Source organism: Borostomias antarcticus (genome assembly GCF_949987555.1).
Source record: "Borostomias antarcticus genome assembly, chromosome: 2".
Lineage (NCBI taxonomy): Eukaryota > Metazoa > Chordata > Actinopteri > Stomiiformes > Stomiidae > Borostomias > Borostomias antarcticus.
Genome location: NC_140235.1, coordinates 24,444,021 through 24,456,785, shown reverse-complemented (window position 1 = coordinate 24,456,785; position 12,765 = coordinate 24,444,021). Strand labels below are relative to the sequence as shown.

Sequence of the window (12,765 nt, the reverse complement as noted above, 5' to 3'; positions counted from 1 at the left end):
CCACAACAACATTGGTCAACTCAGTCAATGACCACTAAACTCTTATTTGGTCTGCCCTGCCCCAACCCCCTCTCGCATGCCCGCCTCCCCCCCCCCCCTCCTCAACCTTCCTCCCACGTACCCCCCCTTCCCCCCCCACCTTGAAGAACACCAGGTCCATGGCCCCGCCCCTGACCGCCTCGTTGTACTGCTGCTGGAACGTGGCCAGCCGCTCCGCCAGGGCTTCCAGAGATGGGATTGGCTCGTACACCTTGGGCGCCTCCAGCTCCGCGTCCTCGGGCTCCTCCCCCGTCGCCTCTGGGGCGTCCCGTAGGAAGTCCACAAAGTAGGAGTCCCACTGGGCGTGCTCAGTCAGCGCCGACCCGTGATCCTCCACGGTAATCTGGTGGAGACAGGAAGCTGAGTATTTCTAACCAATAACCAATACAAATGTTTCAATTACCCATAATTAATACTCTATGTGTACCTCACCTTCTACAGCCCGCTCTCAAAGCATGTAGAACTCATATTCCTCACATACAGTAGCATGGTATATTTAACCTATTAACAATCAAAATCCAAACTCCATAGTCTATCCCACCTTCTCCAGCATGTCCTCGAAGCTCTGCCTGTCCCGGTGTTCGGTGAAGCGGTCTGCGATGACGCGGGCACACTCGTGATGGAACAGCGCCGCTAGAGTGCTGGTGGCCTGGCACACCTCCGCCCTCACCGTCAGCACGCCCTGCCAGATACGACTCAGGTCCCGCAGGTTGAAGATGTAGTGGAACTTAGCTGGGGAGGGCAACATCTGGGGGGGGTGGGTGGGGGGGTGGGGCGTGGTTTATAAGGCCGGACATCTGGTGAGGCCTGGAGATGGTCTGAGCCATACTTTGAACGATAGCTTTCAGTCTGATCTGCCTACATATACTTAAGTTCATTTTGTCTTCATTTTACTAGTTCAGAATCAGAATCAGTTTTATTTGTCAGGTAGTTTTTACACATACTAGGAATTTGTTTTGGTCAATTGGTGCATAACACTGATGGAGACAGCATTAGACAGGGGACTAGATGGGACAGCGCAAAGACAGGACAGTTCAAAGACAGGACAGTGCAAATGGCTTTGCTACCTTGGCCTTGACCGCCTGCCAGACTCTCCTGGTGGTTGGGACCAGGGCCCCGGCCAGGGAACACACTCCCTCAGGGAAGCCCCTCTCGGGGCAGAAGTAGCCCTGTGCCACGGTGCGGAAGATTTTGTCGATGGAGGAGTTTGAGGGCAGGGTGCAATTGAAGATGGAGAACTGTCTCTTCAGCCTCTGGGGGATGTCGTTGCGGCCCCCCCCTGGGTGGATCATGGCCCCCACCAGTTCGAGGTCCACCACAGAGGTGAACTCCCCGGGACGGTCCAGACTGTAGAAGCCCCCCTGTTCCATCAGCTGACGTACAATCTCATTGGTTATCTAGAGCAGAGGGGGCGGAGAAAAGGGCGTTGTTGTGGCTTTAAAGAGATGACCAGACATCGTTTTGGGATCAACATGATGTGATTGGTTTTGGAGCTGCTAATTTGCCTCTAGGAGTGTTGCGTATGTGTGTGTGCGTGTGTGTATGTGTGTGCGTGTGTGTGTGCGTGTGTGTCTGTGTGTGTGTGTGTCCGTGCGTGGTATGTGTGTGTGTGTGTGCGTTTATGTGTGTGTTTGTGTGCTCGTGTACGTGCGTGCATGTACGTGTGTGTGCATGTGTCTGACCTGGTCGCCCCACTCGTTGATGACGGGCATGTTGATGTCGTCTATGAAGACGGTCATCTTCTTCCCGGCGGGGGGGCCGTAGGTGGAGCCCATGCGCTTGTCGATGTAGCTCTCCACGCTGCGCTGGAACATGCCGGGCAGCGTGGCCGAGGAGAAGTTCAGACTCTTGCTGACCTGCACCTCCGGGTCGTACTTACCGGTGTAGCCCTGCAGGAGAGAGGAGAGGGACGGGGGGGCGGTGCGGTGAGTAAGAATCTTCTAGAATCTTCTTTGCTTTTATTTTGTTGGATTGTCAAGTGGGGGAGGACAGAAAAGGTGAGGAGAAGCCCTCGTGGACACACCAAAGACTGGGAAACAAACCCACGCACTATATAGAAGTATTGACGCGCACACTGGTAGACACACCTACATCCCAACCACCCAGCCCCCCCCCCCCACACACACACACACACCTACCTTGATCATGACAGTCTTGGCGGTTCCCTGCTCGCCTATGAGCAGCACAGCCTTGCCCTGCTTCATGATGGTCTGCATGAGGAAGTCCGTCCTCACGTTGTCCACGTTGGGCACCAGGATGGAGGAGTAGTCAGGGACATGGTCTGTAGGGTAGATATACTCTGGGACCTGCAGGGGGAGATAGAGGATATTGTAGGGTAGATATACTCTGGGACCTGCAGGGGGAGATAGAGGATATTGTAGGGTAGATATACTCTGGGACCTGCAGGGGGAGATAGAGGATATTGTAGGGTAGATATACTCTGGGACCTGCAGGGGGAGATAGAGGATAGTATAGGGTCGATATACTCTGGGACCTGCAGGGGGAGATAGAGGATATTGTAGGGTAGATATACTCTGGGACCTGCAGGGGGAGATAGAGGATATTGTAGGGTAGATATACTCTGGGACCTGCAGGGGGAGATCGAGGATAATGTAGGGTAGATATACTCTGGTATCTATAGGAGGGAACAGAGGACAGTGTAGGGTAGATGTGCTATAGTATCCATAGGGGTGATTAAAGACTTCCCACAAAAAGTAACTCACTTTAAGAACATCTAGTCAATTCACTAATTCATCTAATCTTTTCATCTTCCTGTAGTCTGTGGACGGTACATTGCATTACTGATAGTACATTCCTGTACCTTCTTGGACCAGTGTTCCCACTGGCCCCGCTCGTTGACCATGAACTCAAAGATGGTCTGGTCCCCCTGGGTGTGGGGCAGGTCCAGAGGGGCGGAATGTCCCTTTAAGAAGGCCTCCATCTTGGCACGGTCCTCCAGCTCCAACAGGGCGCCCACGGACCACATGACCGCAAAGACGAACAGACGCTCCACGTCTCTCCCCTGCCCCCCTGCAACCCCCTGTCTGTCCTCTATCGTTGGGAGGAGACCCTGGAGATAGACGGGCAGACAGACAGACAGACAGACAGACAGACAGACAGACAGACAGGAAAGCCAAATATCATGTGACATATACAGTATCTTCTCTAGACAGTGGTATTCCCATCTATAGATTAAAGTCATCATATTCAAATGTGGCAGTTGCTCCTTCAGTGCCTGAACAATCAATGTTGTTGTGCCTAACTGTAGCAGGTCTGTGCAGTAGCTATGCAGTAGTTCTGTCGGTGTTCCTACCTGTAGCAGGTCGATGGTCTGTTTGATGTACATGCACTCCAGGATGTGCATCTTAGGAGTCACTGCTGTGAAGATGAAGTTCACCAGGTCCTGGTATGGAGCAGAGGGAGATGAGAGCCAGCGAGGTAGCAGTAGATATCAATAGTTACCAAGCTAGCTTGTTATTCTCTAGCCTGTCGCATCACACCCTCTCTACTCTCCTACTGCGCTACCTGCCTGGTAGATGCTGTTCAAAAAGGTCTGAAGTACAGGGACCTCCCTACCTAACCAACTTACCCCACTACCTGCCCTGCACCTAGCTCCCTCCCTCCCTAACCTACAGTACCTCCCCCTCCCTACCCTTCTCCAACGTACCTACCAGCAGATGTAACGGTTTAGAATCTTGAGATCTTCCAGCGTCTGATGTGGGGTTAGCCCGACCCGTCTCAACCACCCTACTGCCAAACATAAACCTCCTGTACCCACGGGTCGGGCTACACCAGCTCCATCTCACCAGCGCCCCATCACCATAGACCTTGATTCCCTGCCCCTCACTGAGACCTGGCATAGCGACGTTTATATTTCTATAAACAAATTTTGCCCACCTGAATATGCCATTCAGTGAATATTCTCCCACCGCACCCCTATTACCATAATGAAGCAGTCAGGTGGATCTAATATGAAAAACCTGATATCCGTTCCAGTGAATATACCATCCAGGCCTACTAGTCAGGCGAGCCAGCCCTTTTCTCCGGAAGCTATTTCAATGGCGATCCTGAATGTCAGGTCCCTACCAAGCAAAACTTTTCTCATTAATGATCTTATATGTGAACGTAAATTAGACTGTATGTTCCTAACTGAAACCTGGCTAAATATAAAGGGACCAGCAGCCATCATTGATGCCTCTCCTCCTAACTACAGCTTTTTTCAATCTATCAGAAGTGGGAAAAAAGATGGAGGAACAGCCACCATAGCTACAGATGCCCTCAGCTGCAGGACCATCTCCTTTGATGATTTCGCCTCTTTTGAATACCACGCTATTGTCTTAAAATGCCAGCCCCCAGTTCTGGCAGTAACCATGTATAGGCCTCCCAAACAATGCCCTGCCTTCACTACAGAATTTTCAGAACTCCTGTCCATCATCCATACAAATTATGATAAGATTATCATCATTGGAGATTTCAACATACACGTAGACACTGAGGCGGACTCGAAAGCCAGGGACTTTATCAACCTCCTAAACTCCATGGATTTTACCCAACATATCACTGAGCCAACCCACAACCGCGGCCACACCCTTGATCTAGTTATTACTAAGGGCCTGACTATCACTGTCTCCTCTATTAGTGACCTCGCTCTCTCCGACCATTTCTGTATCTTCTTCACTGCATTGGTTCCTAAAGTCAAAAGTAGTACTGAGCGCTTTATCAAGAAACGTTATCTTACCTCCGCAGTAGCCGATAGTTTTAGAGAAATAATGACCACAAACAATTTATCAACTCCAGAAGTGGGGCCGTTAGGAACTATTGAAGACTTGGCAACCACCTTTAACACAAGAGTAAGGGCAGCCTTGGATTCTGTAGCACCTATTAAACTGAAAAGGATCACAACCAATAATAAAGCTCCATGGCGAAATGAGGAAACACATCAACTAAAAAGAACCTGCAGCGTATATGGTGAAAAACCAAGGTACAGGTCCAACATGATATTCTCAAAGAACATCTCTCTGCTTTTAATAAAGCAATAAGAAATGCAAGGAAAGACCACTTCTCAAAATTGATATCTATCAACCGAAATAATTCAAGAGTGCTCTTCTCAACAATTGATAGCCTAATAAACCCTGCCGTAAAAACACCTGATAACCTGCTCTCTACCTCCAAATGTGAGGAATTTGTAGCTTACTTCAGAGATAAGATTATGACTATTAGGAGGAATATCACCCAGGAAAGGCCATGCATCCTGTTCACAGATCCTCTCCCTCTATGTAATGGACATATGAGCCTGTTTACACTGATAGACACAGAAATGTTGGGAAAAGTAGTATCCAAACTCAAATCCTGCACATGCCTGCTGGATCCCATCCCCACCGATTTTTTCAAAACTATTTTTGACTCTGTATCCTATGACATTTTATCCATTATTAATGACTCCCTATCTACAGGTGTCTTCCCACCAATACTTAAAACTGCTTTGGTGAGACCCGTACTGAAGAAAAACAACTTCAGTTCTTAGCAATTTTAGACCAATCTCCAACCTTCAATTTTTGAGTAAAATTCTGGAAAAAATTGTTTTCAAACAGATTAATGAAGTTGTACCCTTGACCTTTTCCAGTCCGGCTTTCGTGCCCATCATAGCACAGAGACGGCATTAGTCAAAGTTGTAAATGACCTCAGAATTAATGCTGACTCCAAAGAGCTCTCTGTTCTCGTCCTCCTGGACCTGAGTGCAGCCTTTGATACTATAGATCATGCAATCCTCATCGAAAGACTGGAGAAGTGGGTTGGCCTCTCTGGTCCAGTCCTAAATTGGCTTAAGACCTATCTAACCGGTCGTGATTTCTTCATTGCCCTCGGTGAATATAGCTCAGGAAAGATCCCTATGACCTGTGGGGTGCCCCAAGGATCGATCCTAGGACCTCTACTCTTCAGCCTGTACATGCTGCCCCTTGGCAGTGTCATCAGGAGGCACAACATTAGCTACCATAGCTAAGCAGATGATACCCAACTCTATATTTCCGTAACACCCAGTAACTACAGCTTGGTTGACTGCCTTGTCAAGTGTATTACAGATATAAATGTATGGATGCCACATAATTTCCTCCAACTAAACCAGGACAAAACAGAAGTACTGATCATTGGAGAAAAAGCTGAAAGAGAGAAACTAGCTGCACACTTAAAAACTCTGGAAATTGACACCAATTGCCAGGCTAAAAACCTAGGTGTCATACTTGACTCAGATCTTAATTTCGAAAACCACATCAAGAATATTACAAAGACATCCTTTTACCACCTAAGGAACATTGCCAAGGTGCGACCCTTTCTCTCTCAGGCTGACACCGAAAGATTAATGCATGCTTTCATCACAAGCAGGCTGGACTACTGCAATGCTCTACTATCAGGCCTACCAAAGAAAGCAATCTCTAAGCTACAAATGATACAGAATGCTGCAGCACGAGTCCTCACTAAGACTAGACGAAGGGCACACATCACACCAGCCTTAAAATCACTACAATGGTTACCAGTCAACTCTAGAATAGACTTTAAAATACTATAACTAGTCTATAAATCTCTCCACAGTCACTCACCAGAATATATTTCAGACATGCTTGTTAAGTACATGCCCAACCGACCAATCAAATCCTCAGGTACTGAACTTTTAACAGTTCCAAAAGCCAGGACCAAGAAACACGGAGAGGCAGCTTTTAGTTTCTATGCCCCCAACCTCTGGAACACCCTACTTGAGTGCCTAAGAAGGGCCGAAACAACGGAGGTCTTCAAGCGAGACCTCAAGACGTACCTTTTCGACCTAGCCTACAATCACTAGCTAGGACCTTGAGACACAGAAAGGCAGCCTCAAACCTACCTGTGAATCCTCTGTATACATTGGTATTTATCCTGCTATGCACTGTATGTATATCAAGTAGTGTACAGAAGCTGGTTACCCTGAAACAGGCTTGTTCTGTTCTGACAGCTGTGTTGCTTCAATGGCTCAGTGTGCTACTAACCGTTTTCTGCCTCCCCTAGTGCCTCTCTCTCTCCCTCCTATCCTCTAACCAGGTCCAGTGTCAGCTGTGGAGCTGTGGATGTCGTAGTATTTAGTACACACACACACACACACACACGTACACACAGACACACATCAGTCCACATCCGGCTTAGGCCTGGACCTGATGCTCTTAGCCTTTCTTGCTCTGAAAATTTAATTTAATGTAATTTATTGTTCTTTAAATGTTCTTAGCCATTAGACAAATATATTCCAGGAGCTTGCCCCAGGTTGCCTGTTTCAATATCTGTGTGGTCTGTACTGCTCTATGTGCTACTAACCCTGTTCTGCCTTCCCTCTCCCTAGTGCCTCTCTCTCTCCCTCCTATCTTCTAACCAGGTCCAGTGGATGCCCCACTGTCACCAGCAGACCTCCCGGAATCCGATAGATACCCCCGTGTCTGCTGTGGATGTCGTAGCATGTCCGTAGAATGTCCTCTCTCCTATGATGCTTTTTTAGCCTCTCTTACTCTGAAATGTAATTTAATGTAATGTATTGCTTTATAAATGTTCTTAGCCGGTAGACAAACATACTCCAGGAGCTTGCTCGATCGCCTTGTTGAGAGGGGTCAGGGAAGAATTTTTACAGCTCACTTATCTGGCCCCCGGGTGATTACTGTTTTTTTTGCTTCCCTCTGGAATATGTAGAGAGTGGGTCGTATGCCCACCTCCCTTGTTCTCTGTAAAGCGCATTGTGTTGCCTCTGGGTATGAAATGCGCTATACAAATAAAGCTTTGATTGATTGATTGATAGAATAGCTCTCTACACCGCTTTGAACATGAAGGCCGTCTACATCCATGCCTAAAGCGCAAGGCTCCATAACCCTAACCCCTAACCCTATAACATAACCCCACCCACCTGGTAGATGCTGTGGAAACACTCCTGCAGCGCTGAGGCCTGCTGCTGAGGCACGGTCTGGAGCCAGGCCTGAAGCATGGGGCTCCAGCCCAGCACGGAGGAGCTCATGAACACCATGCCGTTCCTGGACACGGTGGCCGGGGAGGCGTTGTCAATGTTGTGGGGCTCAAACACCACCTGCAGGTATCAGTACTTTATTGGATACTATTATTGATTGATACTATTATTGACTATTATTATAATATTGATTACTCAATAGGCAGTAAAGAACACACTGTGGATCGTCATCTACAGCAGATCTTAATGCAGTGTAACAGTGTTATTAATATAGTGTAATAGCAGAGGGCTATGAATGATTTCCTGAAAGGTTCCGAGGCCACCTTGCAGCAGGGTGCCATGGGGATGCGATCCCCGTTAGCCAGGGTCAGGGTCTTGTTGTCGTCCAGGACAGAGTTCAGGTTCTCGATCCAGATGGCGTCCACGGGACCGTCCAGCACGATCCAAACATGCTCACCCTGAGCAACACACACACACACACACACACACACAACATACATATTAAATACACATGTTTAGTGTTTAACTTTCGGTACACAGTCAGCAGATTTTATTTGCTGGGGGGTAATTGTGTTGTCAGTTATGTAAAAGTTGCTGCAATATTGTGTGATCAGCATCAGCAGCAACAACAACAACAACAACAACAACAACAACAACAACAACAACAACATCACCACCAACAACAACAACGCATGCAGTTGTCCCTGACCTTCTTGGCCTTGAGCGTCTTCCTCCAGAGGGTGGAGAAGACCCCGTCCGTCCAGTCGTTGGTGGCCACGTCCAGCGTGCCGAACATCTGGGAGGCGGTGATGGCCTTGGGGTTCATCCTCATCTCCCTGTGGGCGGAGCCGCAGTCCGTCATGGCCCGCATCAGCACGTGGATACAGGCGGTCTTCCCTGCCCCGCTGGGTCCCAGCGTCATCATGCCTGGAGAGCCGACACAGAGACAGTACAGTATACAGTGTACAGTAGGCCTACAGTATAGCAACTCACACAAACACAGAGAGCGGCCGTGCTTTAGCTCAAGAGCACCTGTAGAGGGCAAACCCACAACAGTGCGGCTTCGTTACATTTCGCAGAAAGGAGAGTTGCAGGTTAGTCAAGTAGTGGTTCTTGGTCAGAGTGACATGTTCGATAAGGGGCTGTGCGAAGCGTATTGCTCCTGACCGTGTCGCACGCGCTGCGTCTCGTAGAGCTGAACCAGCTTCAGCAGCCAGGGGGCGTGGTAGATGAGGCCGGCCTGCCGGGTCTGGGATCGGATGGCCGCCTCCAGCTCGGGGTAGCCTGCCTTGTCCAGGATGATGCCCGGGAAGAGGTCGTTTATCAGGCTCATGAAGAGAGGCTCGTCCTCATCCACCTGGGGGGGGAGGGGGGGGAAGTGAGGGGAGTGAAGTAGAGAGAGGGGGAGAAAGGAGGACGGTAGGAGGGAGGGAGAGGGGGGAACAGGGGAGGGAGGAGATACTAATCTCAAATGAGCTAGTGTGCTCGGTCAGTACCAGCTTGGAGAGGTTCATGTCTCGCAGCACCCGCATGACGACGGTCTTCTCCGGCTCGGAGGGGTTGGACCTTTTCACCGCTCCTAGCGTCCTCAGCACTGACAAGATGTTCCTCAGGCCAAAGTCATAGTGCACCTGGAGGAGACAGCACCACCATGGGAAACACAGATGAAGATGTTTAGAAAGAGACATCTGTTGTCGAGATCAGCCTTCTTTCGTGACTCGGTCAGTCGTAGCACTACAGGTGTGTAGACAGGTGTGTGTGTGTGTGTGTGTGCGCGTGTGGGTGTGCGTGTGTGTGCTTGTGTGTGTGTGTGTGTGTGTGTGCGTGTGGGTGTGCGTGTGGGTGTGCGTGTGTGTGCTTGTGTGTGTGTGTGTGTGTATGTGTGTGTGTATGTGTGTGTGTGTATGTGGGTGTGTGTGTGTGTCTGTTACCTGTTTTGACAGCTGCTCCTCACACAGCTTGTACAGGGTGTAGAACTTGCGGCTGAGGACCTGGTTGTCGCGGAAACCGGCACTGGCCAGTTTGACCCTCATGATGATGGCTCGGTCTGGCACCATCATGGCCACCGTACGGAACTGGATCTTCAGGTTCTCTGGCAGCTCCTGCCGACCCGCGTAACCAGGGTTCTAGAAACATCCCAGAACACATAGAACCCCACTCAGATAGTGCGTTGATGATCACTGACCAACAGATTCACTAAATGTTGAAATACTAAGAGTTTTCACCGCTTTTGTTGCTAAGCAACCCCACAGGAAAGGTAACAGAGACTAGGCTTGTCAATGAGTCAGCTAGCCGTTTTCCGCACACTTTTAGAAAAATACTTTACCCTATGAAAAACATGTTTGAACACCGCTGTGGAACCCTTTTTTTCTAAGTTCTACTGTCCCACCATGGTGAGGAAGATGCCGAACTCTGGGTCCATGTCCACGACGTCTCCGTCGGTGAAGATAAACTGCTTCTTCTTGTTCTTCTTACACTGCAGCACGATGTAAATCTGCTGGGCAGCCACTGACAACACTGGCAGCTCGATGCGGTTAAACTCATCAAAACAGCCCCAGGCTCCAGACTGGGCCAGGCCTGAGAACACCCGGTCAAACAGTCAGACCACTTCAAATAAATCATCAGTTGTTTCAATAGTTATTCTGAAGCTTTTATTCTCTCTGAATGAGGTCACAGCCAGACAGAAGTGTTAACAAAAGCCTCTCTCTCTGCATGGTTATAAATCTTACAAATAATGCCAGTTCAACAGACACTCTGCAATGGTTATAATTAAACGACAAAGATTAAGCAAGCATTTCTCACATAAAAGCATAGCTGTAATGATAGATTTCCGGAACTAATGCCCTACTTTTCTGTCATGTATGTTCTGTAAGTGGACCTGTAGGACAGCTGACCTTTGTAGATGCGTCCCAGACCCCTGTAGTCCATCTGGTCGGAGCAGTTGAAGACCACCACGTACTTCCCCAGGCAGCGGCCCATGTCCTTGGTGGTCTCTGTCTTACCTGTGAACAGGAGCAGAAACAACACCATGTACTGGAGATTCCATACACCTCCTTAATACACCTCCCTTATACAGTATACATCCTTAATTAATGTCTTCATTCATACACTTCGTTAATTAATAGTTCATAAGTGCATAATTGATCGGACAACTGTAGCAGTGCAGCAACAACATACACTTTGATTGAAAAGAAAGCTCATTCTCAAAACGAGAATTTCACCAACTGCAGATGATGTCTTTGATAAAGATGAGTGTGTTTGGTTCTGTCCTCGGTGGTCGTAATCTTACCTGTACCTGCCGGCCCAGCCGGAGCCCCGCCCATACTCATCCCCAACGCCTGGGACAGCGTGATGTAACACCTTGAGGGGAGGAGTAAATAACCAGTTAAATTGTGGTTGATGGTGCCATGTTAGAGAAACAGGTGCACTGACACTACAATTTGCTAACCAAAGTGATTGAATGTTGAAACAAAGGCCTTCAAGATGTTATTGATGCTGCAATAGAATCATCTTCAGATGAATTTGCCAGTTAGTGCAGCTATTGTACAGTAGATCAGAGTTTACCTGTCGGTGAGCGGCGTGATGACCAGTCTGTCGGTGCAGCCCAGGTACTCGTTGCAGTAGCCAAACTCCACGTCGGTGATCTGGATCACACACCTGTCCGCTTCCTCCAGGAAGTAGAATCTCGACTGTTTCTGCCACTCAAAGTCTGATGTCGACCTGATGTTCATACGCACCTGCAGTTAAGTACAAGGAGACTTCGAACTACTGAACTGAACACGTATGAATCAATCCTAGTGAATTGACACTGATGCCAATGCTCTTTGTCCTCATGCTCTCTTGGGTTCTACTACTGACACCTGTGATCAGATTCAGATTCAGATTCAGATTCAGATTCAGATTCAGATTCAGATTCAGATTCAGATTCAGATTCAGATTCAGATTCAGATTCAGATTCAGAACAGTATTGATGATCATTTAACCCCTAAAATGTTTCAAGGTATGAAGGAAGAGGGAAGGAAGACAGGAAGTAGGGTTAGGACGAATAGCACAATGTTCCAATAAAATGCGCTGTTTGTCTATGTCGGTTGTTGATGCTGGTTGTCTTAACCCCTGGAGGAAGAGAAGAGGAGTTCTCACCAGGTCATCAAAGATGTCCTTCTGGTGGACGTGGATAGTGATGAGGGTCTCGAACTTGGTCCTCTCGTTCCTGGTCAGGTCCTTGGTCGTCATGTCAATCAGCTCATTCAGCATGTCCAGGAACTTCTGGTTGGTGTTCTGCATGATCTGGAGCAACAGACAGGACACAGAGGTAGAACTCTAGTCCATGTATTACAAAGGTTCATTCAAACTTTAAATACCTCTATGGGTCATGTAGGCTGAATTGACTAGGAAATGCAGTTGAATATTTGCCAATATGAGGGATTTGAACCATCAACCCTCTGCACGGGTACCCAGGGTACCTGTATGTTACAGTACTGTACCTTCTTGTCAGTCTTGCTGAGGGCCAGGGCGTCCTCTGCGTCCCTGGTCCAGATCATCTGCAGACCCAGTAGGCCCACCTGGGCCGGGAACACAGCCTGGAACTCCAGTAGTTTCAGCCCTGGGTCGCTGATGGCCAGGTGAGCTTGTCTGATGATGCTATGGAGGGTCTTCCTCACTCGCTCCAGCAACAGACCCAGCCAGGCCTCCACGTTACCCTGGGGGAGCAATACTACTGTAATGCCACTGTCATACTGCTGTAATACCACTGTGGA

General features: G+C 48.6%; 1 protein-coding gene across 1 annotated transcript in view; it reads right to left on the bottom strand.

The window, feature by feature from the left end:
• dnah5l (dynein, axonemal, heavy chain 5 like) overlaps window positions 1-12,765 on the bottom strand; it is a gene marked incomplete at both ends in the record, with an annotated part of 45,489 nt that overhangs the window by 15,608 nt on the left and 17,116 nt on the right. Inside the window, 19 exons of the mRNA XM_084453911.1 lie at window positions 140-382; window positions 581-787; window positions 1,107-1,436; window positions 1,722-1,928; window positions 2,178-2,345; window positions 2,861-3,109; window positions 3,353-3,442; window positions 7,952-8,128; window positions 8,332-8,466; window positions 8,718-8,935; window positions 9,176-9,365; window positions 9,505-9,639; window positions 9,940-10,134; window positions 10,398-10,585; window positions 10,903-11,010; window positions 11,298-11,368; window positions 11,573-11,745; window positions 12,149-12,295; window positions 12,493-12,708. Of these exons, the coding sequence (XP_084310037.1) occupies window positions 140-382; window positions 581-787; window positions 1,107-1,436; window positions 1,722-1,928; window positions 2,178-2,345; window positions 2,861-3,109; window positions 3,353-3,442; window positions 7,952-8,128; window positions 8,332-8,466; window positions 8,718-8,935; window positions 9,176-9,365; window positions 9,505-9,639; window positions 9,940-10,134; window positions 10,398-10,585; window positions 10,903-11,010; window positions 11,298-11,368; window positions 11,573-11,745; window positions 12,149-12,295; window positions 12,493-12,708 (3,447 nt within the window). The remainder of the gene's footprint in view (window positions 1-139; window positions 383-580; window positions 788-1,106; window positions 1,437-1,721; window positions 1,929-2,177; window positions 2,346-2,860; window positions 3,110-3,352; window positions 3,443-7,951; window positions 8,129-8,331; window positions 8,467-8,717; window positions 8,936-9,175; window positions 9,366-9,504; window positions 9,640-9,939; window positions 10,135-10,397; window positions 10,586-10,902; window positions 11,011-11,297; window positions 11,369-11,572; window positions 11,746-12,148; window positions 12,296-12,492; window positions 12,709-12,765) is intronic.